Source organism: Microcebus murinus, chromosome 25 (genome assembly GCF_040939455.1).
Source record: "Microcebus murinus isolate Inina chromosome 25, M.murinus_Inina_mat1.0, whole genome shotgun sequence".
NCBI classification, from domain to species: Eukaryota; Metazoa; Chordata; class Mammalia; order Primates; family Cheirogaleidae; genus Microcebus; species Microcebus murinus.
Window position 1 is genome coordinate 2,540,797 of NC_134128.1, and position 23,350 is coordinate 2,564,146.

The 23,350-nt window shown below is 52.5% G+C and overlaps 1 protein-coding gene across 2 annotated transcripts in view; it reads right to left on the reverse strand.

The window, feature by feature from the left end:
* Window positions 1–20,912, reverse strand: part of JCAD (junctional cadherin 5 associated) — a 33,861-nt gene extending 12,949 nt beyond the window's left edge. Inside the window, exons 1-2 of one of the 2 annotated variants that reach the window (XM_020284108.2) lie at window positions 20,825–20,912; window positions 10,424–10,743 (exon numbers count right to left, since the gene is read on the reverse strand). In XM_020284108.2, the coding sequence (XP_020139697.2) occupies window positions 10,424–10,686 (263 nt within the window). In that variant the 5' untranslated portion in view covers window positions 10,687–10,743; window positions 20,825–20,912. The remainder of the gene's footprint in view (window positions 1–10,423; window positions 10,744–20,824) is intronic. The other variant, XM_075997449.1, reaches the window with a different exon arrangement.
* Window positions 20,913–23,350: the final 2,438 nt, after the last annotated feature.

Here is a 23,350-nt window from a genome sequence, read left to right on the forward strand (position 1 = left end):
TTTGTGGCTTTGGCCCATTTTCTCAACTGACACTCGGGTGCAGAGGCTGAGAGAGGGCTGCAACCCTGAGGTGCCACTCGTGCACGTACGTGCCGTGAGCAGAATCAGACAGACAAAAAATGACACAAATAGGACAAGAATACAAACAGGCTGCTGCCTTCTACAGAGGGAATGTGGTCACTTTTCTTCTCCACCCAAAATGTCAGGTTACCACTTTAACTTGGTCACGACAACATACATCACTGGCCAAAATGGCTGCGCATCTCCGTTAAACTTTCTTCTATTTGCACAATCCATCAAATTCCCAATTAAATAAAAATAACAATCTGGGAAATTTCAAATAATCTATTTTAAGATATAGTCCACGTGACATAGGAAACGATACAAATGTTTAATTAGTATCTGTTTTGTACCCAGCGAGAGCCGGGCTCCGGCAGGCACCTGGGGAGGGGGCTGTTCTGGCACCTCTCTCCTGCAGACGGCCCCGGTGTGGACGCCCACTCCCAGCTGAGACCAGGGGCCTCGCATGGCTCCAACACCGAGAGTATGTTTTTAATACCGTTGAGGAAATAAGATGAGATCAAATTTTTCTTTTTAGAAAAATCAAACTGATAATTTACATTTTTTAAAAGTTAACAATGGGACTTCTTACAAGGACATGCTGAACACATCAACACAGGCTGGGGAAAAAGACAAGGACACACGCACCGAGTCCACAAGCCCCCAGCACGAGCAGGGTCTGCACACAGAACGCCTGAGCCAGCAGGACAGCAACGAGGCGGAAGTGACACCTGCTAAGAGCCCCACGTCTCCTCACAGGAAGGACAGAGAAGGCCAAGGAAATAACTGATAAAAACTACTTGGGAAATATTCAAAATACGAACACGTCTAACAGAAAATCAGCAAAGCTATTCACTGCACACATGAGAAAAGTTAGGAGAACTTCCTGTTAGCTCACGTCACTCGTTCTCAACCACAACAGAAGAAGGATGGTGCCCTTCTTTTAAAAAAAGTAGAAGTGCACTTAGAATGGCAGTATTTGAGTGACTTTAACCAGTGTCCCACACGCTCTATCTTCTCAGTGGACTCCAAGGGCTTCATAAGCCACACCAACTTGTCACCATCTGGGCAGCGACAGCCCAGCACTGTGCCAACGCCCAGGGACAGAGGACAGATGTGTGGCTCAATTAAAGCAAAATGGGTAGAGGCTTTTTGTGTGCCTGACTGAGCCGGGGGTTCCATGGAAGTGAAGCAGACATTGCAGGTACCCCTTCCCTCCTCTGTGAACAAAATCCTAAACCTGGACCTTCGTGGGTGGCCCTCCAAGTCCAGTTAGTTATACTTGACTGTGATGGTCAGGGTAGGGGCAGGGAGACACCCCAAAAGCCGTGTCCCAGTTCTGTGATTCCTCCCTGGTTCCCAGGTCTGCAGTCTGACAGGTACCCAGTGCTGTGGGTCACCTTCAAACCCTGTGTCATGTTCTGGATGGTTGTGGCACTTTGCCCAGCCCATTCCCTCCAAAGCCACTCCTCTTCCAGAGGGGTCAGGCCTTGGTATCCAGACGGACAAGCTGGGCGTGAAGGCTGCAGTAATCACTTAAAGAACCAGAAGAAGGCCAGGCTCACACCTCTAATCCTGGCACTTTGGGAGGCTAAGGTAGAAGAATCGCTTGAGTTCAGGAGTTTGAGACCAGCCTGGGCTACATAACGAGACTAAGGCTCTACCAAAAATTTAAAAATTACCCAGTCGTGGTGACTACAGCCTGTAGTCCCAGGTATTGCTTGAGCCCAGGATTTTGAGGCTGCAGTGAGCTATGATTGTGCCACTGTACTCTAGCTGGGTGACAGAATAAGATTGTTCATAAGAAAAAAAAAAAAAAAAAGAATGAGGAGAAGCTTTCTCCTCTAGGCTAGCAGAAGGCACCTCTAACCCATAGTCACCTGTCCCAGTGTTAGGTGCCTGACAAGCCGTGACGGGTTGTTCACCCTCCCCTACAGAGTTTGCTCTCAATGCTCGTCCGGCCTGGAGGCCTGCAACTTCACTGTTCAGCATGCCTTGCTGTACTGCAAATAACCCTCTGACACAGGGTAACAAATCAGCTAATTTTGGAAAGGGGAATGAAGGGGTCAGGAGAAGATCAAGACTGAAGTGTAGAGGTTAGCATAAATTAAAGATCAGTCAAAAAGGACAACGCCGCCCTGAAAACATAATGGATGAGTATCACTATTCAGCAGAGTCCAGTTGGAACACGGAGGGCAGGTTGCGCTGGCAGAACTGCAGCTAGGAAATCCACACACACCTGGTCAGACTGCTACTGTCCTGTCAGGTCTGCCTCTCACAATGTCCCAGCAAGTGACTATGGAGGATAAATAGCACAGATTCAGCTGCAATAAAGCTCCTGGCAGACTCTTCCAGGATGTTCCTTTTTCGTTACTTCTTTAAAAATACATAAACATAAAAATGGGTCTGCGAGAGGAAGCATAATAAATTTTGGACTTACAAATGATGCTAAATTTAGACATACAAACGAGGGGTGCAGGGAAACAACTCAAAGGCACCCGAGTTATCAACGCACACAGTGGCCACTAAGTCGGACGCATCTCGGAAAGGGGCCTGCGGACATACCTGGTTGACAGCCCTGCAGGTCACAGTTCCTCGGCCACACAGGCTCTTACCTCCTGGGCTTAGGTCCGGCTTCCACAGGGGAGCCCAGAGTGAGAGGAAAAGTCATTCTGGAAGCCATCCTGCTGCAGTGCCACTCGCATGCCACAGAACCACAGGACTTTCCAGACACTGATGGCTGGAACGGACCCAAACCGCTCTTCGGTGGTTGCCAGTAGTGTTCTGGAACACTTTGGGCCAGGACTTTAACTTAGCCTTTTGATGCTGCAAGATCTGGTGAAGACCTTGTGCACGTGCAAGGTGACTAGAGACTCTAGGGCTCCGGAGGCCCTGCCTTGAGGACTGCAGTTGGGGGCTCTTGCTTCCTTTTCATGAATTAGTAAGTTCACAGCTGGTGCTGATATGGAGCCCTCTTAGAGACTGTGGTGAAAATTCTAGTAATATATCTTTTTAATCTATGTGGCAAAATCAGGGACTGGGAAAACCGCTCATGGAAGCAGGTACTTCCGAAGTTAGGTGTCGTTCAGGCGGACCCGAGCCTGCGCCGGAGAAGGAAAAGCAGAGGGAAGTGGGAGGCGGGAAGGGCCACAAACACAGGCAGGACGAGCAAGGGCGGCGTGGCGGAGAGGGAGAGTGGCACCGCAGAGGACAGGCAGGGGCGTGGCGGGCCACCCAGGGGGGCGCTGGCTGTGCCCTGAGCTGTCCTCCGCGGGGAGCGCCGCTCCTCTGCGCGGCGTCCTTTCCGCAGCTGCACCGCTGAGAAGAAAGCTGCGCCACAGGCCCTGCGCAGGTCGGGCCGAGCCCACTGTTCTACAGACTGAAAAGGCACGGACACACCAACGACCGGACGGACGGCAGGGCACACCTGGAGCCCCCTTACTCAGCCCGCTCCCCGTCACGTGCCGACACTCCATCTACAGCAGGACCCGGGACACATCCCGCCGCATCAGCCACCACCTGCAGCCGCCCGGCGCGCGGCCTCCCTGAGCCTGCCGCAAGCCCCAGTGTCTTCTCAGGCAGGGCCGGGCACCGGGATCTCGACACGCCACCTGCTCGCGGCCGAGGGCCGGGGCGCACGGGGAGGCGAGGGAGGGCTGCGTCTCTGTCTTAGCGTGGTGATTATTTTAGAGCCGTGCTGTCTTCTCCCAAGTCGTGATCGATAGGCCTTGACAATGCCAGGAAACGCGGACACTCACAGTCAGGACAAGACGCTGCCCTCCGGGCCGGCTGCTCCCCGGGGAGGAAGCTACACCCGTTTCCAAGCGACGCCGGAGCGCAACCGCGTCTACTGTGTTAGAGCAGAGCAGGAGCGCGAGCTCGCGGCCGTTTCTTTCACCCGAGCCCAAGAGGTAAGGCAGACTGTCTCGCCATTTCCATGTTTTCTCACTGACAAGGACGTACCAGATTTTCACCGAGTTAAACCTTCTTCACAAGCACAGCCCACAGCACCACCGCAGACACGAGAAAACAGCCACCCGGGCTGCTCACGCCCTTTCACGTTCCCGTCACTGCCTGCGCTTTCACGCGTGCATCCGTGCGCTCACCCAGCCAGCACGCACGCAGCATTCTCTGCACCTCGCACGCGTGGTTCTTTGGAAGCCACGCGGACAGCCGCGAGAAGGGAAGGCGGCGGAGGGGCGGTGCGCTCGGGCCCGCAGCCTGTCTCTCGGACACACGCCCGGGAAGCCGCCCAAAAGCCCTGCGTCCCACCGCTGGCACGTGGCAGCACGCCAGCTGGACCCGGGTCCAGACTCAGCGCTTCGTCAGAACTCAGAGGACGGTCATCTCTGCGGCAAAGCAACGGCATGATGACTACGTGGGTCACTTGTCAACTCAGCTCTCGTGTTGTTGCCATCCACTCTCCCCTGGGCACTTCCTAGCTCCCTAACTCCTCCGCTCTCGAGCTGAAGGAGAAACTGCATGCCAGCAACCCCCTCTTGGTGGCGACGCGGCCACTGAGACGACCGACGTCCCGGGCTGTGCTGCTGCTGACGGCTCCCCAGAACCGCGGAAGCACTTCCTCATCCCCGCAGCGCGGAAATCTCACTTCCGAGGATCCAACCTGCTTCTTGCTGGGGACAACTGGTGGTGGGAAAGCCACGCGGGAGCATGCGCAGGAGAGAGGACCGGCACAGGCCCTTCTGGACGGGCCCACTGCTCACGGACAGGACAGAGTGCCTCAGAAGTGTCTCTGTGCTAGGGGCGGAGGGGGACGCAGGTCTGGGCCTTCTCACGTGCCCGACAGCCCGCTCAAGAGACCTTTCCCGGCGCGGAGGTCCAAACTCAATGCCTACTGCTTGGGATATGAAACAAGCACTTAAAAGGAAAATCATGTTTGTGGATTTTTAATTTCATAAAGAGAAAGAGATACATAGAAACAGATGTGAAGCTTGAAGTACTCTTTTTTTGGAAAACCATTTATAATAAGCAGGACCATGATTTGAGAGAAGCTTACGAAGCCCCAGAAGACGACTGTCTACGCCCACCAGTAGCACTCTCGGGATGGGTTTACTGATCAAACGCAACCTCCCAAGGCGAGGGCCCCAGGCCACCACATCAGAGACTCTGGGGTTCCAAGTCTCTCATAGTTATGACTGCCAGCAGTGACAGGAGGTAAGGACAAGTTATCCTCGTGGCTAACTCACAAAAAATCTTACCGGAATTCCTGGCGATGAGCAGAGAAGGGCTGATGACCGTGTGACTTTCAGATTCAAGCTCTGCTACGTTAAGTTATTTTACAGCTTCCTCTGATTACAATATTGCCAGGGAAACACATTAAGGAAGGCTTGAGTGCCTGATAACAGCCTTTTACATATTTTAATGGTGGCTAAGTGTTATTTAGCTATGGTTACTTGCATTTTAAGCATGCAGTTTCCTCCACGGGCAGATAACACATAGCATTTCCCCTTTGCCTTAGTGTGTGTGCGTGCGTGTGTATGTGTGTATGGGAGTGCATGCGTGTGCATGTGTGTGTGTGTGTTTAGCAAGCTCTGGATGTGCCTGTGGGGTTCCGCTGCAACCTGAGAGTGGCCGTCATGAAAAGCCTGCAGCCACGTGCATTGTCACGGTCTGTCCGCTGAGACCACTGGGAGGTCAGCGTCCACCCAGATGAGCTCTCCGTGAAGCCAATGACTTAAAAGGGGGGGAAATGCCACGTTTTTTGTTACTTAGTGACAGGTCTGTGAAGAGAGAAGAGATCATGCTTTGGGGTGCATGGCCAGCTCTCTGGCCTGGAGACTGTCCTCACCACAGCCCCCTGCCCCGGGTGACACTCAGGCTTCTGAGTCTGGTCATTCCCTTCCCGCCACCCAGGGAGATGCCAACTGCCAGCCTTGTCTTTGCCGCACCGACGAGGCCGGCGCGCCTGCCTCCCCTTGCTGCCTAGGGCTGGCCCTCGCACCTGCCCGCCGCTCCCTGACAGCCACCCGCTCTTCCGTCAGGCACGTTCCACTTTCTGGGACCCAAAGGAGAGGAACTTTACCCTAGGAACTATTCAGCCCCTAGAAGTTTACTGAGTCTATGAGCATTATTTTCTCCTCCCTGCTCCCCATCACTCCCTAAGAGTTCACATGTCAGAGCGGAAGCCGCGACGCTGCTCTGTCACCTGCCGGGCGAGGAGCCCTCCCAAACCAGCCTCGCCCGGGTCCCTGGCAGCACCTTCCCCGTCCCATCTGGTCCAGTGTCCAACCACACTCAGCACTCACCCACCTGCCGAGGCAGGTAAGTGCTAGGTTCATCCAGTGAACTGGTTTAAAAAATAAAAAAATAGGAGTGTTTACTAAATGCAAAATTCTTTAATAGTGTTTAGCCATGTCAGAGACGAATGAAATTACGGTAGCTGACAATCTTGGAGGCCAGGAGAAAGTGCTGGAAGAATTTATAGGAGAGAGTAATTTCAATAGAAGGAACCTGAAAAAGTTGACTGACAGGGTGCGCTCTGCAGCTGGACACAGGGTGGAGAGGGCGGTGGGCGCTTCCAGGCAGGGCTTAGAGAGCGGGGAGCACACGGTGGCCCCGTGTGGCCGGCACACAGGTCTGGCTTGGAGGAGGCAGCTGGGATTGACAACACAGGCAGCCGGGCCAGGGGAGGTCCCGAGCAGTGAGTCCCAGGACCTGGGTTCAAAGTCCATCCTCTGTACTTTCAACGCTCGCAGGCCACCGGCCATAAGAAGGATGGCCCAACACATTAACTCAGAGCTTTCCAAAATAACCCCTCTGTGCGTGAATGTGGACAAACTGCACAAACGAGAACGGACTCTGGGCTCTTCTCCGCCACTGACAGTTAGCAGGCTCACACATTCCTTCCTCTCGGCCCAGCGGAGCTGCCCCTCTCCGCGGCCCTGCACGGTCAGTGCTGCTCGGGCCGACGGCGCTGAAAGCTCCACGCACAGCCCCTCGGCAAGCTGGAAAGCAGAGTCCTGTGTGTTTGGAAATCTAGTCAAAGCTCCATGTTTGGGTTCATTTCTTAAGTAAAAGTTGTATTAGACATAACCAGCCCTTAAATAAGAAACTGTTCTAAGTCAGTGATACTTGTTAGGCAGGAGAAAATAAGTCCCGACACTCTCACTGGAGAATCTTGATGTTCTAGCCAGACCCCAGATCCCAGCTCACACCGCCCTCCGTCTACGCAGCCATTAACACAGTGCACAGAAAAGCGGTGCTGTGACCATTAGCTCAGGCGGGCAGCCCGAGTGCACTCCTTGTACGGCTCCCCGGAGAGGAAGGGACGTGGCGGTGCTGTGAGAGCTGTCACACGTCCACTCGAGCCGGTGCAGGGCAGAGGACAGGGGAGTGGGAAGAGACCCCAGCCAGGGACCGTGAAAGCAGCTCACAGAACTGAGCCCCCTTTCGACACTTCACACGCGGGGGCCAGGCAGGCCCAGCACTGCCGTGGGGCGGCACCCACCAGGCGTGGCAGCCTGGGGGGCTCGCGCCCCGAGCTGGGTCCCCTCCACTGCCACACTGCCACTCTGAGTGACATTCTGTGGGCTTCCCGTCTGCCACGTCCTGAACGTCTGCCACCTCCAAAACTCACGTGGAAACTGAAATACCAGCGTGACGGTTGGGGAGGCGGGACCTTCCAGGGGAGCTCAGGCCACGAGGGCTCCACCAGGGTGGGGACGTGTGCCCTGGAGGCGGCGCCTCAGGCCCCCTTGTTCTCTCGCACCCTTTGCCTTCCACCTCGGGACGACGCAGCCACAGGCCCTCTCGAGATGCCGCCCTGACAGTGGACGTCTCGGCCTCCAGATCGTGGGCCGACACCTCTGTTCACCACAAATTACTCAGGCTGCGGTGCCTGTCACAGCAGCACGGAATGAACTAGGACGACCACCCTTAGCTATAAATAACAACACTGCGACACGCCCACGGCGCCACTATCCTGCCAGAATAAAACAAAGCCCCTCTGGCCTTCCCAGCTCCCCAATCCTGTCTTTCCTAGGAAGTGTGTGGGGTGCAGGACGGGCCACCGTGTGGAGCCTCACTGCAGGGCACACCTCGACCCGCCCAAGGAGCTGCAAAAGAGGAGCCCTTGGGGCTCTCCCAAGTCGCCCTGATGGCCTGCAGTTGGGTGGCCTGTGTGCCCTGGACCTGCAGCCAGCCTGGCAGGGGTCATGGTGGGGGCAGGACAGGCTGCAAGGCCATAGCTGCACTTTCAAGTGACCAAAGGCTAGGATCTGGCAGAGCACCATTTGTTCATCTGGAATCAGCCCACCCAAGCCACAGTATTATTGGTTTCTCTTCCTACAAAAACCTTTTAAGCTGTTAACTATTGGCACCTATTTATTTCCTCCCAAAGCACTTATTTTTCTAATGGGGAAAAATAATGCTCTGTGCCTACCTCTCTTGGCCTCCTATCTTCAGTTCTCTATTGGCCACTAAAGAATCTTTTCATTTCAACCCAGGGGGCCTTGCAGCTGGTCTCTGGGGCTTGAGGCGCTGGCACGGAGTTTGCAGACAGGCATGCTTCTGCTCCTCCTTCCATGCGAGCCCACTCCAATGCAACTGCACACCTCCTAAGCTCATCAGCCAACCCCAGAAACATGGAGAAGAGGCCAGATCTGTTGAGAACTCTGCTGTGTATGAAAACATCCTAGAGCTACGCAAAGCCACTTATCTGAGCACTGCGCTGGGACAGAAAGGTAGCTGCCAGCAGAGCTGACTGCGCTCAGCCACCTCGAGGCGGGGCACTAGGCCCTCGGGTTCTCAGGAACCTGCCACCACAAGGGGTCAGAAAGTCCCACACAAGTCGTGGATGAGGCTGGGAGCCGCGCTGCCCACAGAGGGCTCCAAAGAGCGTTCTGGCACTCAGCCCTGACGGGCCCTCCCGTCGCAGAGGCCCCGGGCGACCCAGGCAGCACGTCTGCAGGACTCGGCCCTGCCGCGGCCCTGTTGGAGACTGAGCTCTGCCTCTCAACAGCCGTCACCATGGCGGGGCGGGTGAAAACTGAATTCATCGGCACACTTTAAATAACCACTGTGTGCCCAGAACTGTCACAAGCTCTTTAGGAAACACAAAAGACATGGGAGACAAGGCACAAGCTCAGGACCCAGAAATCCAGGCCGGAAGAATCAGATGCTCAGCACAGCCGGAAACAGCCGGGGGAGACGAACGGAGCCCAAGGCTGCTGCTGCCCGCGTCACCCTCGGCCGGCCGCCCGCAAGCAGCCTCTCGCCAATCCTCGGCGGGCACCTTTTAGGGGAACGTGGCTGACGAGAGAGTTAAGCCAGGGCAGTCGTGGACACGGCGAGTTTGAAGCCCAAGGATAAAGACAACCAGCGCCCGGCCCTCTCCCACTCCGGTGTCTGCCCCGCCCGCCCCAGAGACGGCTGGGACCCGCGACACAGACCTTTCCTACCACACCGCGCAAGAGGGGGCTCCCACCTTCGCTTCTTGCCCAGCAAGCAAGGTGTTAAATGCACTGACTACCAAAACAAAATCCCGCCATTGCTGCCTGAAAGCTGTCGTCTGACCAGGAAGACCCTTTCTGTGAAAAGGCGACCTCTCCGCACGGAAGCCTAGCCAGCGCCGAGCCTCAAGTCGCCGCCTTTCCGTCTGCTGGCTTCCCCGACAGAGCGGCCCTCCCTGGCGGCCTCGCGCAGTTCAGGACGCGCCCTACCCCCTCCGACCCGGCCCGCGCCTGGTCCCTGCGCCAGACACGCGCAGCGTCACCGAGTGACAACAGAGGCTCGCTCGAGGCCCACGTCGCCTGGAGGAGGCTCTCGGGCTCTCTCCCCGGCTGGCTCCGCGGCGACCTGCCGCGAGTCTCTTCCCACCAGCCTGCTCCCCAGCCAACCACCCCTCTCTCGCCAGGGGCCGCAGGGCGGCTGCACTCGGAAGGGCTCCCGCGTGAGGCCAGCGTGTGCGCAAGGGAAGCGGGTCAGGTGCCCACGGAACGGCACAAGCACACGCGAAGATAGGTGTCCTTCTTCACAAAGGGAGGGATGCACGCCCTCTGCAACTCGCTGCAACTGACGAAATACTGCAATGCATTAAGAAGAAAGCCGAACGGGCCAGGACGTGAATGAGTGTTTGCAAAGCCCCAAACGATTCCTGCGCGAGGAAGAGGCGGCGGCTAGACAGGGAGCAGCCGCAGAGGCGCACACGCACACCTGGCGCGCAGGACCTGTGCCCGCGCGTTCTGAGGGCCACCACGCCGGGCCGCGGGCACACTGACACCCTCTCCGAGCCCCTTCTCCCGCCCTGGCCCCGTTAAGCACGAAGAGCTGGAAAGTTTCCCACACGTAACCCACTGCCAAATTCCCACGTGAAAAGAAATGGGCAGGTTACAGCGAAGCTTACCCGGCCTCAGAGGTTCCAGAGGCGGAAGGCCCTGGGGGCTCCCCGCGGCCGCCTTCACGGTCACTCACGCGGCCCCTCCCCGCAGACGCCTGGCGCCCCGCGCAGGCTGCAGGGCCATCCTCCTGCCCGTTCAGCAGGCCGTGGCCAGCTCGCGTCCGCGTCCTTGCTGGCTGGCGTCCCTCAGGGCCGTCCTCGCGCGGTGCCGGGAGGTCTCTGGACGGCTTGTACCCGTGGGAGATCAGGAGGTCTTCCACACTGAACATGGTGCCCGCTCCGTCAGGGCTGGGCCGCGGGGACCATCGTGCTGGCGAGACCCGGCGCTGCGGGGACAACAGAGAGCTCGGTTTGTGCTGGTCCACCCCGTGCCCCCACCCGAGCGGGCCGCAGCCGGACGCAGCGCCAGCCCTGCTCAGGGCTCGGCCTGGAGTTCTTCCCCGTGTCACCCACGCTGGGCGCGGACGCAGCCCTGGCCCTGCAGGACGTGCAGGCAGCTCTGAGGATCGCGCCCTCTCAGGGCTGCCTCTCACAGAAGGGTCTGGAACAGTGCTTACACAGGGACGTGATTAGCACTGTCCACTCACCTATCAACAGCAGGCAGGAGGAGGACCAAATAAATGCAGACGGGGAAGCTGCAACTGCTGATTTGTGTTTCTAAAAAGAGAAACCTCCAATATGCAGCTTAATCTTATTATGCTCCCTGCTTTCATCTTGCGGACACACCTCTGCTCTAGCAGGGCGGACCGAGCCCTTCAATCAACAGGCGGCCAGGACACACCGCGGCGGGAACGGTCTAGATGGCGTCTGCAAGGGCAGCTACCCGTGGCGGTTGGCTAGTGGCCTAGAATAGATGTGAGGTTCTTTAGGCTCATAATGAGAAAACAAACAGGCTGATGGAGCACACACACGGCCAGCCCACCACACAATCCGAAAGGCCTTTCCTCGTGAAACTTTTGTCAGTGGAATTTCTTCCCAGTGAATCTCGGGGGAGTTTTGCATCTCTCAGCCGAGGGTGGCCAGGCCCTAGTCCTGCCTGAGGACCGTCACCCACACCTGCGACTTCCTCAGTGTAAATTGCCCAAAGGTGAGAGTGCCAACAACGAAGAATAAAATGCACAGAAAACCATGAGGAGCAGATCAAGTAGAGCTGCCGTGTTGGTTTATCCACAAGAGAATCTTCTTCCTAAGTCTTCCTCCCACTGACAGAGCGTAAGACAGCCGAGGTCACACGGACCGCCACTGCCGCGAGGGCTGGTCCTGACGGCGGCCTGTGTGAGCTGCACACGAGCCAGCCCTGTCAGAGGGCCCGGCCAGCTCCAGCTCCGCTTGGCTGGGGCGGAAACGGAGCCGCGGCGGCCTCCGCGAACAATGGCCAGGAAATGCCTGCCGGCCCGCGCAGGTAAGAGGAGGTGCGTGCGCTTCCTGTCCCCGGGGTTCTCACCCGGGCCGATGCACGCTCGTCGGCACTGTGTGTCCTCTCTCTTCACCACCTGCGGGACTGCAGCAGCAGGAGAGTCTTGGTGTCAGCACGGAGGGCACCAAACCTGGGAGGTCTACAATGTTCTGTGATGTCCCTACATTTTCTGGAAGGCTGGCAAGTTCCAGCAGCTCCTAGACTGACAGAAACATCTCCACAGCAACCCACCACTCCCGACATTCCCACGGCATGTCTCCCAGGGAGCTGCACGACTTGGGTCATTCACTTAAGCTGAAAAGCAAGGACCCAAGAAGCAAGTGTTTGTTCTTTGATTCAACTGAGCAAGTCACCGGCCCAGGGACTACAGAGGAGTGAGATCCTGCTGCAAGCACAGGGCTACAGAACACAGAGTTGGTGTGAGGGCAGGGTCTTTGTTTTGCTCGATGCTACATCCCCAGCATCTAACACATACTACGTGCTCAATAAATTTTTGCTGAATGAATACACAAATGAGAGAAAGGGGCATGTGAGCTAGGTTTTAAAGAATGATCTGGAATTTACTAGATAAACCGCACGTGTGTATGTGAGGGGGAATTGGCATTTAAAATAGACTGTCAGTATAATTATCCCAGGAGTAAAGAAATGACTTAGCCTCTGAATCATAGTAGCCTAGACCAGAGTCCCAAGGCTCATTGGTTCAACGTCACACATTCGGTCAGAACCACAGTTTAAAGTTAGGGTTTAGGTCTTAGGACACTCAGTTTCTCTCTCCTACTTCATCAGTCTCTTTAAAAGAAAAGCGAATTGCACGTGCACTCCCACTGGTCAGCCAACACACCAAGGAGCAGGCCAGCGTCTGACAGGCAGCTGGCTGTGCCGCAGGCCATTTGTCAGAGTAGGAGAGAAGAAATAATCCTTGCAGTACATATATGTGGGCCGCTTTCCTGCTGGGGCTGGGTAGACTGGTCCAATATAGCTATGCGCTTGCATGGAAATCACAAGGGAGAACCTGCACCGTGCGCTCAGGACCGCAGCACGCAAGAAAGGCATCGCCAATCGACCATGAACCTGTGCTACGTGCCGCAGACTGTATTAGCTGCTGCTTGGCACACTTTACACTTCATGTTATACTGCCAGTAAACTTCCTGAAGTACAGAGGAATGCCTCAATTTTACAGACAGAACACTGAAACTGAGAATCCAGGATTACACAGCCTACAAGCAGAGACCCAAGGTCTGAACCAGGTCTGCCTAGGTCCAAGGTCCATGCTACAATTTTAGGTTCATGTCTATATTCCCTTCCTTAACATCAACAAAAGTTTCCTAATTTACCAAATAATGCATAAATAAGAAAAGACAGAGGACATGGTGGCCTTAAAACTTAAAAGTATATATTTAAAAGAAAAACATTTCTTATATTCTCTAGAACTGGGATAGCTCTTCTAGATGACTCTTTACACACACACACACACCCGCACACACGCGCGCGCACACACACACACACACATGCAGGCTGATGCTTACTTGACTGCAATGTCTTAAGGCCAACACTAGTGGCCTTAAATTTTTTATATATTTTTAAATACTCAGTAACATGATTGGTTTGTGAAAACACCAATCGCTTTGTGGCCTTCGCAGTGCTCCTCCATCATTTTGGATTTCAGGTTCTTCTTAAGGAACATGGAGCTGTCATTAAAACTGCTGTATGAAAGTAAACAGAAGACAAACGACATCTATGATAAATGGGAGAGCAACTTCATTAAAAAAAATATAACCTCAATTCTAAAGGAAAAAAATGATCTACATGGAAATAGCCACTCTTATCTGCAACATTAATAGAATTTGGACTTTACTGGAGCAGACAATGGCAAACCACAAATGGGTCTGGGCAAGGGAAGTTTGGCAGGAAAGCAGAGGACCACAGTGGTTAAAGCGAGAGCAGATGGGGGCGCGCGGTGACGAGTCCCTCCCATTGTAACATGCAGGGTGCTGGCAGAGGGGAAAAGGAGTAATAAGAGTAATTTTCATGGGGAAAGTACAATGGATTTTAGCCTTGGTGACTAGGATAACGATCACTCCACTAACAGAAGTACAGAAATTGGAAATAATTGTAAGTTTGAGAAGATGACAGCCAATTTATTTTGATTTAACCATCCTATTCCCACAAAATTTTCTTTCCCCCAAATCATCAAATGATTTTCCTCAAAGATTAATTATTTGTCCCTTGTAAAGAATCTGAATGAGACCACTCAGAGCAACCTTATTGTGGGGCAAATTTTTAAGTTCTTTAAATACTGGCTGTATCATTTATATTCAAGTAGCAGGGATTATGCAATTAGAAAGTTGCTGTGAACAATCCATCGGCATCAAAGCACGGACCTCCCCTCACTGTTGGGCTGAGTGTCTGTTTCTCCACATTGCTTGGTATGCATCTGCATGCTGAATCAGGGCTGGGACGCGGCACAGGAGAGAAGAAGGAAGCCTCTGGGTCCTGGAATTCTTCTGCTGGAGTAAAATGAGAAGGCTGAACTTCATCAGGGTCCTTCTAGCCCTAGAAATCGGCCTCATCTCTACAGCCTGTTCTTCCCTGGAATGGGCAGCACGCCTCGGAGTCGGCTGCCACAGGAAGAAGAGTACAGCTTGTGGCCGCAACACAGAACAAAGCTAAATAGGTCACATGAAGATAGAACCTCTGACCTTGGCCTCATTGGCACCCGTGCAGAGGCCACCCAAGCGAGCAGAGATAAATGGCCACACACTGAGAAGAGGAGGAAGCAGAGAGGAATGAGGATGGAGGGAAACAGCTAGCAACTCTCCACCCCAGAACGCAGGTGCTGCACACCTATTCCAACTTAAACTCACCACGGCACTTGTTCCACTTGTGCCACCCTGGGCGAGCCAGGCCGCAGTGGGCTCTGCGCTGAAGCACATGGAGACAAATGAGACCCTGGCGACACGCTCATTGTGGATGTTACAGTTCAGGTAGTATTAGGGTTAGGTATAGGTTAGGTGGTATTATTTCAGTTCTGGATATTCTCATCACTAGGGGAGGAGACTAGCAAATGAATAGCATCTCACAGGCACCATTTTCTCCTCCGTTCCCATTTATAAAAATAAAAATATTTCTTAGTTTCATATTTATAGTTACCAGGCTTCCCAAGACAGTGAAAGGAAATGAAATATTAATAAATTCATTAAATTAACCAAAACTTTTTTCATTTTTAAAATTTGGGCCGGGCGCGGTGGCTCACGCCTGTAATCCTAGCTCTTGGGAGGCCGAGGCGGGCGGATTGCTCAAGGTCAGGAGTTCAAAACCAGCCTAAGCAACAGCCAGACCCTGTCTCTACCATAAATAGAAAGAAATTAATTGGCCAACTAACATATATATAGAAAAAATTAGCCGGGCATGGTGGCGCATGCCTGTAGTCCCAGCTACTCGGGAGGCTGAGGCAGGAGGATCACTTGAGCCCAGGAGTTTGAGGTTGCTGTGAGCTAGGCTGACGCCAGGGCACTCACTCTAGCCTGGGCAACAAAGTGAGACTCTGTCTCAAAAAAAAATAAATAAGTAAAATAAAATTTGCCTGGAACACAAACTGAATATAAAAGAAAGAGATAAATACTCAATTAAAAACATGGGGGAAAAAAGGCCATCCTCACCTGTAATCAAAGAAATACAAATTAATCCAAAATGCCATTATTCGTTTATCGGATTATTGAAGTTTTTCAAGCAATATTTGTTGCTGGCGAGAGTGTGATGAACTATCAGGGCCCTCCTATTTGTGAGTGTATGAATGTGTATAAGTAGACATTTCCTTTCTTAAAAGTGATTAATATGTAACAAAATGTTTAAATGTCCGAAACTCTATGGATTTATAATCTCTCTTCTTAGGATCCATCCTAATGAAATAATCATAGATACACACAAAGTTTTATATAAGAATACTTTTGTAATTTTTAATCCTGATAATAAAAAGTTAGACTAAATGTCCATTTAAGGGATGATTTAAAAATTTCTGGTCATCACATGGTGGACTATAATATGTATATACATGTATAAAATTATGTTTTCAGGTATACAATGGCATAGGGCAATGCTCATGATGCCATGTTAAATAATAAAGACAGGACACAGAACTCTAGCTTCACTGTGATACCAGTTTCATTTATATACACATGCACATGAAGGGAGAAAACACAGAAAGGAAACATCGAAACCTTAAGAACAGCATTGAGCTCTGGGTTTTTAAAAAAATTTCCTTATTTATACTTTATTATATTTTATGATGTTCTATCATGAAATGCATTAGATCCAACCATATGAAGTTATCATTTTGCAGGTAAAATATGGTCAAATAAGGGCAATTTTATATATTAATACTTAACTATATTTAATATTAAGTATGTATAACTTAACATGTATAATATATATTATTATATTAAGTTATGTTAATATAATATTTCATCAGCAGCCATCATCATTCATAATATATTAATATATTAAATTATAACTTGATTAGGTTATATACTGCAATGTTTTTGGTCATCAGAAAAAAAATCTTTCAAAAACAGAGTTGCTTAGAATAGGATTAAGAAAATATATCTTTGAAAATATATTACATACTTACAAGACTCAATAGAAGTAGCAGACAATAGAAGGAGTATTGAAGAAAAGAATAAATGAATACTAAATTACAGAAAGTTCTAGTGTGTGGTACATGTAACTGCAGGTCCTGCTGAAGAAACCAAATACAAGATAACAACTAGCATTCTCAAGGTCTTGATTGGACATCGTCGTCACTCATCACTCCTCTAAAAACCCTAAAACTTCTCAGTTGTATTCACTGACATTCCACACTTAGGATGTAATTGGTCCCTCAAATTGTTGGCAGTTCAGTGTAAATATTTCTTCAACTGACAACTTTCATGTCTAATGTTATGAATAATATATAAGAAAGCACTTTCTTTAAACGGGAGGGAAATAGCCATGACAGTAAGCAAACCAGAACGGAGCGTGTTGCTATTGATACGCAGACTTGTAATGCTTTCTACAGCTTTTTTTTTAAATGGTAGAATTGCATATTCCATCATGAATAATAGGACTGCCATTTCCCTTTCCAGTCTTAATTACTAAATAAATCAACAGTTCCAGCTGAAGTTCTGGGACAAGTTCTCACAGACTGTTGTTACCGTATGCCCTCAAGTTGGTGAAATCTCATAAGACATAAAAAGGATATTTAAGCTGTTAAGTAATCATTTTAAGAGGACAACCTTAGGTTTCCTTCAGGTGACACAAAAAAATGAGATGGAAAACTTGAGTCTAAGATCAAAAGGATCTTGGAACATTAATGTCGCTGAGCTGGGTTGGTTAAGGCATTGATGCAGATAGAGAAAGAGAAGGGGAAAGTGCCTGGTATTATGCATTCTATTTTTTTCATAATTATTATCTCTTTTAACTCCTCTTTTTTTGTCTTTCTCCCCACAGTGAATGTGAACACACACACATGCATATGCTTCCTCCTGTCTCCTTTACCTCTAAATTTTGTGTCACATAATTATCGCTTTCGCTACCTCACCCCATTATGAAACCCTAAGTACCCCATCAACATTTCTGAAAGATCAGAAGTCACTAAGGAAGGCCTGAAATTGGATGAGTTGGGTTTTTTTAGCATTCTGGAATTTATAGCTATATGCAAAAATAACTGTAAAATTTATAATTGTCATAGGTAAGAATTTTATTCCATTATCAATTTATATGTAAAGATTCCTAAAGTATTCTATTTAAGCTTGTAGCATACCAGTTTTGCTTTTCTTTTTAAATATCTTTATAATAAAAGAGCCAAGGCTTTATAAAACATTCAAATCTAAATTATTTCACATAATCTTTACATTTTAATTTATTTTCTAATCACAAAAGTCACATAAAGTTATCTCAAGAGTCAACACTGCAAAATTCAGTGCTTAAGTAAAAAGGAAAAGTGTCCAGTGATCCCACTGTGCCAAGAGACAGAGTTTGGTTTCTGTTTCTCCAACTGTTTGTCCTATACATACAGTTGCTTTCCTTCTCTTTTTTCTTTTCATCTTTAAAACAGTATCTCAATTGTTTCATTTACATAAGGAAGAAATGAGCTTTCTAAGTGAACTATAAAGAGATAACAAAAAAGCAGCAAGCCATAAGGATAGTTAGTGGTCTGATAATATACTTGGCAGTTTGGCCAGGCTGTTCCCAATCCTGGCCATAGAAAGTTGTGGGAAAATACATTTAGCTATAGAAAGTAAAGGTAAAATCCAAATTTTAAATGAGACATTCCCAATTCAAATCAAGATAACTGAAGTTTTAGTATCTGGGGGAGGGGTTCCTATATTTTCCTAATCACCATTTAGGGTTTAAAGGATATATCAAAGTGCTGGAAGACTGACCTCCTATTCCCTGGGCTGCTGGCCTTAGCAAGTGATTGGACCTCAGCATTCCTTAAGTCAGCAGGCTTTTCAAACAAAGCACAAGAGCAAGATTTTAATGAGAGAGATAACCCTTCTCATCCAAAAGGTGAAAAACAACATCTGTTAAAAACCCAAATAAACTGTAGTAATGGGTTCAGCAATAGGCCCAGAGGATTTCAGGGATATAATCTTTGCTTATCAAAATAAAAACCACAATAGAACAATTGTTTCATTCCAGCGTTCTATGTTCTAAACTCTCTCTAGATTAATTAGCATGGAGTTTCGCCAAGCTCATTAAAAAAGAAACTCTCAACTCTAAGGAGGGATGACCGGCTTACTGTCCTCCTGAACTAGAGGGCTCTCCCAGTAGGACAATGAGAAACTGGGGTGAGGGGGGAGCAGACTCCTGGGCTTTCTTTACTGTTAGTATTTCTAAGATTCATTTCTAAATTGCATTTTAAAAATTAGACTTCAAAAATCTTTTCAACTTTTTTTTTTTTCTTAACTGAAAAATTGGTCCTTATTTATTTTCCCTGTGCACTTCCGATGCCCAGTTACATTTTATGGCTACTAAATAATACATCATAGACTTCTGGAATCTGTGACCACTCACATTAGGTATTATTGCAGATTAACTCTGATGAGCTTGCCACACTCTCCAGAGCATGTGGACATTCGGGTGTATTAAGCTAGTCCTAAGGGGTGCAAAGACACACTTCTTTTTTCCTGAAACTGGCTTCCTCCACCAACCCAATCCCCCTAAATCTCTGGGGCCTGCCAAGCGCCTGACCTTCCGGTCTCTGCAACCGAGGGTATGGTTTTGTAGGAGGGCCCCCCAGATTAAAAGCCTCTGTTCACCAAATATTTGCTTGCCCACTCTGGCCAGAGTAAAACAGTTTGCTACATGCTGCCTGCCCATGATGACACTTAGAGATCTTCAGGAAGCTTGTTCAACTGGTGACTAAGAATTAGACATCTAATATCAAGGTAAATAATCACGTTATGGAAATAATTAAGAAAGTTATAGAAAACCAAAAGAATTTACCAAACTTCCAATTTCACATGAAAACCAACACATGTCCCATGAAATTGAATATTTGTATGATTTCCAAAAAACACAAACCTGTATGCATTCTTGCCTCCCTGCATGGTCCTAATCCAGTCACTTGAAAATTCTAAAACTACCTGACACCATTCAGGTTTACCTGCACGGACTGAGCCCACTCAGCGCAGCCCCTAGTCCGCCGTTTGTGTCACAGAGCCTCTGGCTGCCAGACCCAGCTCCCACTCCCCTCCCAAGAATCCGCCCATCTTCTGACCCTCACCCCCAATCCCTGGGATGTGTATTTTTCGAAAATCTGAAAAGACAAAAAGCCAGAGTAGGAAAACATGACGCTGTGGGAGAAACATCACATTAAACTGTCACCGACAGGAAACCCCGGAGCTGTGTGGTCCGCACCGCCCCACCCTACCCTCTCTCCAAGACCAGACCCGGCAGCTACACTTGGGAGAGGATGTGGGCCAAGCAGCGGGACTGAGGGGTGCAGGAGGGGTGTGTGTCTGGGGGCGGGGGTGATATGACGAAACTAATCCCGTGAAGCCCTCCCTGCTCCTAGAGAGCCGGGATGATCAGCTCCAGGGCATGCCCTGGCTGTGCCAGCCTCAAGTTCCCGATTTTGTTTTCTTCTTCAGTAGCGAAATCACCGCTTCTTTTCAACCCCCCACGAAGGATCCCCGGCGCTGGGCTCCACCAGTGCGGGGAGCAGGAGGGCGCTTTCCGCTGCCAGTGCTGCGCCCACCACGGTCAGGGCGCCGGGCAAACCCGGGCGCCGGGCAAACCCTGGCACAGGGCGCAGGGACTGCAACTGGAGGGGCCGCGGAGACCCCGACGGGCTCCAGACCCTCAGGCGAGCTGATTAGCGGGATTTACGGCACCCACGGGCTCCCGCTCCCCAGCGCGATTAGCGCCCTAATCCCAGCCTGGCCGCGCGGGCGGCGCGCGAGGCCGGGCGGACAGCCGAGCGCGCGCCGGGCAGGTCCGACCGCCGTGGCCGCCGTGGGAACCAGGACCGCGGGGACCCAGACGGCGGCTGTCAGCTCCTGGGTGCAGGGGTCCCCGAAGTCGGGCGCGCGGACGAGGGAGGGGTCGGCCGGACCGGGCCGTGGCGCGCGGCGCGTTAAGGGGGAGCGGGCGACCCCCGCCCTCCGAGCCCTCCCCACGCCGGGCGGCCCCGCGAGCGCCAACGCCAGCCGCGGCCCGCGGAGCCCGCCCCGGGAGCCCCGCGCCCCGGCACCGGGGAGGAGGGGACGCCCTGCCCGGCCCTGCAGGCGCGCCCCCCGCCCGCCGCGGCCGGCTGCGGGGCTGGCACGGCGTGGGGGCCGAGGCGGGCGGCGGACACCCCCTGACGCCCGGAGGTCTCGGACCGGAACCCCGTCCCAGCCGGGGAAGTTGGGGGCGAGCGCCGGGGGCGGCGGCCGAGCCCCGCGAAGAGCTGTGGGAGCGGCCCCGCTGGACGGTGGGAGTCAGGACCGCGACACGCCGGGACTCACCGAGCGGCTCCCTCGTGCTGCCCGCGCCCCGCCGCCGCCGCTCGCGCCGGCCGGGGACCAGCGCGACGCGCCCCGCCTGCAGCCCGCAGCCGAGCATGCCCGGAGCGCCGCCGCCCGCCCCGCCCCGCCCCGCCCCGCCGGGCCCGCCCCGCCCCCGCCCGGCCTAAGCCCCGCCCACCGCAGGGCTCACCCGGACCCGCCCCGCCCCGCCCCGCCCCGCCGCCCGCTGAACCTCGCCCCGCCCCCGGACCCGCCACGCCCGCCGCCTGGCCTAGCCCCGCCCACCGCAGGGCTCACCCAGACCGCCTGGACCCGCCCTGCCCGGCCGCCCGCTGAACCTTGCCCCGCCCCCGGGATCGCCCCGCCCCCCGCCGGCCTAGCCCCGCCCACCGCAGGGCTCACCCTGCCCGCCCGGACCCGCCCCACCCCGCGGCCGCCCGCTGAACCTCGCCCCGCCTCGCCCAGGCTGCCTGCGGGCTCCATTCTCCTCACCGCAGGGCAGGGCGGCCCTCAGGCCCAGTCTGATGCAAGAGCCTATGGGGTCCGCCTGGGTGGGTAGCGGAAGGCACAGGTGCACTGGCTACACTTCCCTCTGATTTCCTGCCACGGGGGTTGGGGCCAACTCTGTGCTAATGTCCACACACACACAGACATACACAAAACACACAGGATTTGTATACAGTCACACACAGGCCCACCCGAGCACCTATGCACAGTCACACACAGACCCACCCAAACAGCCACGCACAGTCACACACAGACCCATACCAACACCCATGCACACACAGACCCACCCAAACACCCATGCACAGTCACACCCAGACCCATACCAACACCCACGCACAGTCACACACAGACTCACCCAAACACCCATGCACAGTCACACCCAGACCCACACCAACACCCACGCACAGTCACACACAGACCCACCCAAACACCCATGCACAGTCACACACAGACCCATACCAACACCGATGCACAGTCACACACAGACTCACCCAAACACCCATGCACAGTCACACACAGACCCACACCAACACCCACGCACAGTTACACACAGACCCACACCAACACCCACGCACAGTCACACACAGACCCACACCAACACCCACGCACAGTCACACACAGACCCATACCAACACCCATGCACACACAGACCCACCCAAACACCCACGCACAGTCACACACAGACCCATACCAACACCCACGCACAGTCACACACAGACCCACCCAAACACCCATGCAGTCACACACAGACCCACACCAACACCCACGCACAGTCACACACAGACCCACCCAAACATCCATGCACAGTCACACCCAGACTCATACCAACACCCACACACAGTCACACACAGAACCACACAAACACCCATGCACAGTCACACACAGACCCATACCAACACCCACGCACAGTCACACACAGACCCACCCAAACACCCATGCAGTCACACACAGACCCACACCAACACCCACGCACAGTCACACACAGACCCACCCAAACATCCATGCACAGTCACACCCAGACTCATACCAACACCCACACACAGTCACACACAGAACCACACAAACACCCATGCACAGTCACACACAGACCCATACCAACACCCACGCACAGTCACACACAGACTCACCCAAACACCCATGCACAGTCACACACAAACCCACACCAACACCCACACACAGTCACACACAGACCCACACCAACACCCACGCACAGTCACACACAGACCCACACCAACACCCACGCACAGTCACACCCAGACCCATACCAACACCCACGCACAGTCACACACAGACTCACCCAAACACCCATGCAGTCATACACAGACCCATACCAACACCCACGCACAGTCACACACAGACTCACCCAAACACCCATGCACAGTCACACACAGACCCACACAAACAGCCACGCACAGTCACACACAGACTCACCCAAACACCCATGCACAGTCACACACAGACCCACACAAACAGCCACGCACAGTCACACACAGACTCACCCAAACACCCATGCACAGTCACACACAGACCCACACAAACAACCATGCACAGTCACACACAGACCCACACAGACACCCATGCACAGTCACACACAGACCCACACAGACACCCATGCACAGTCACACACACCCACACAAACAACCATGCACAGTCACACACAGACCCACACAAACGCCCATGCACACACACAAAGGCACAGATAAAACACAGTCACACATGAACACACAATACTTCTACACACTCAACCACACACTGAAGGCAAGAAGACCAAAAAGCTGTTGATGGTGACCACAGCTGAGCGTTTGGGATTTACTTATTTTAAAAAGTTTTAGATTTCTTTTTAGGCTAAGGGGGTGGGGTGAGGCCGAGGCGAGAGGATCGCTTGAGCCCAAGGGTTGGAGGCTGCAGTGAGCTAGGGCGACACCATGGCACTCCAGCCTGGCCGACAGAGTGAGACTGTTAGCAAGGGGAGAGCCTGGAGCCCTAGCCCTCAGTGTGGGAAGGGGCCCTCGGGCAGCC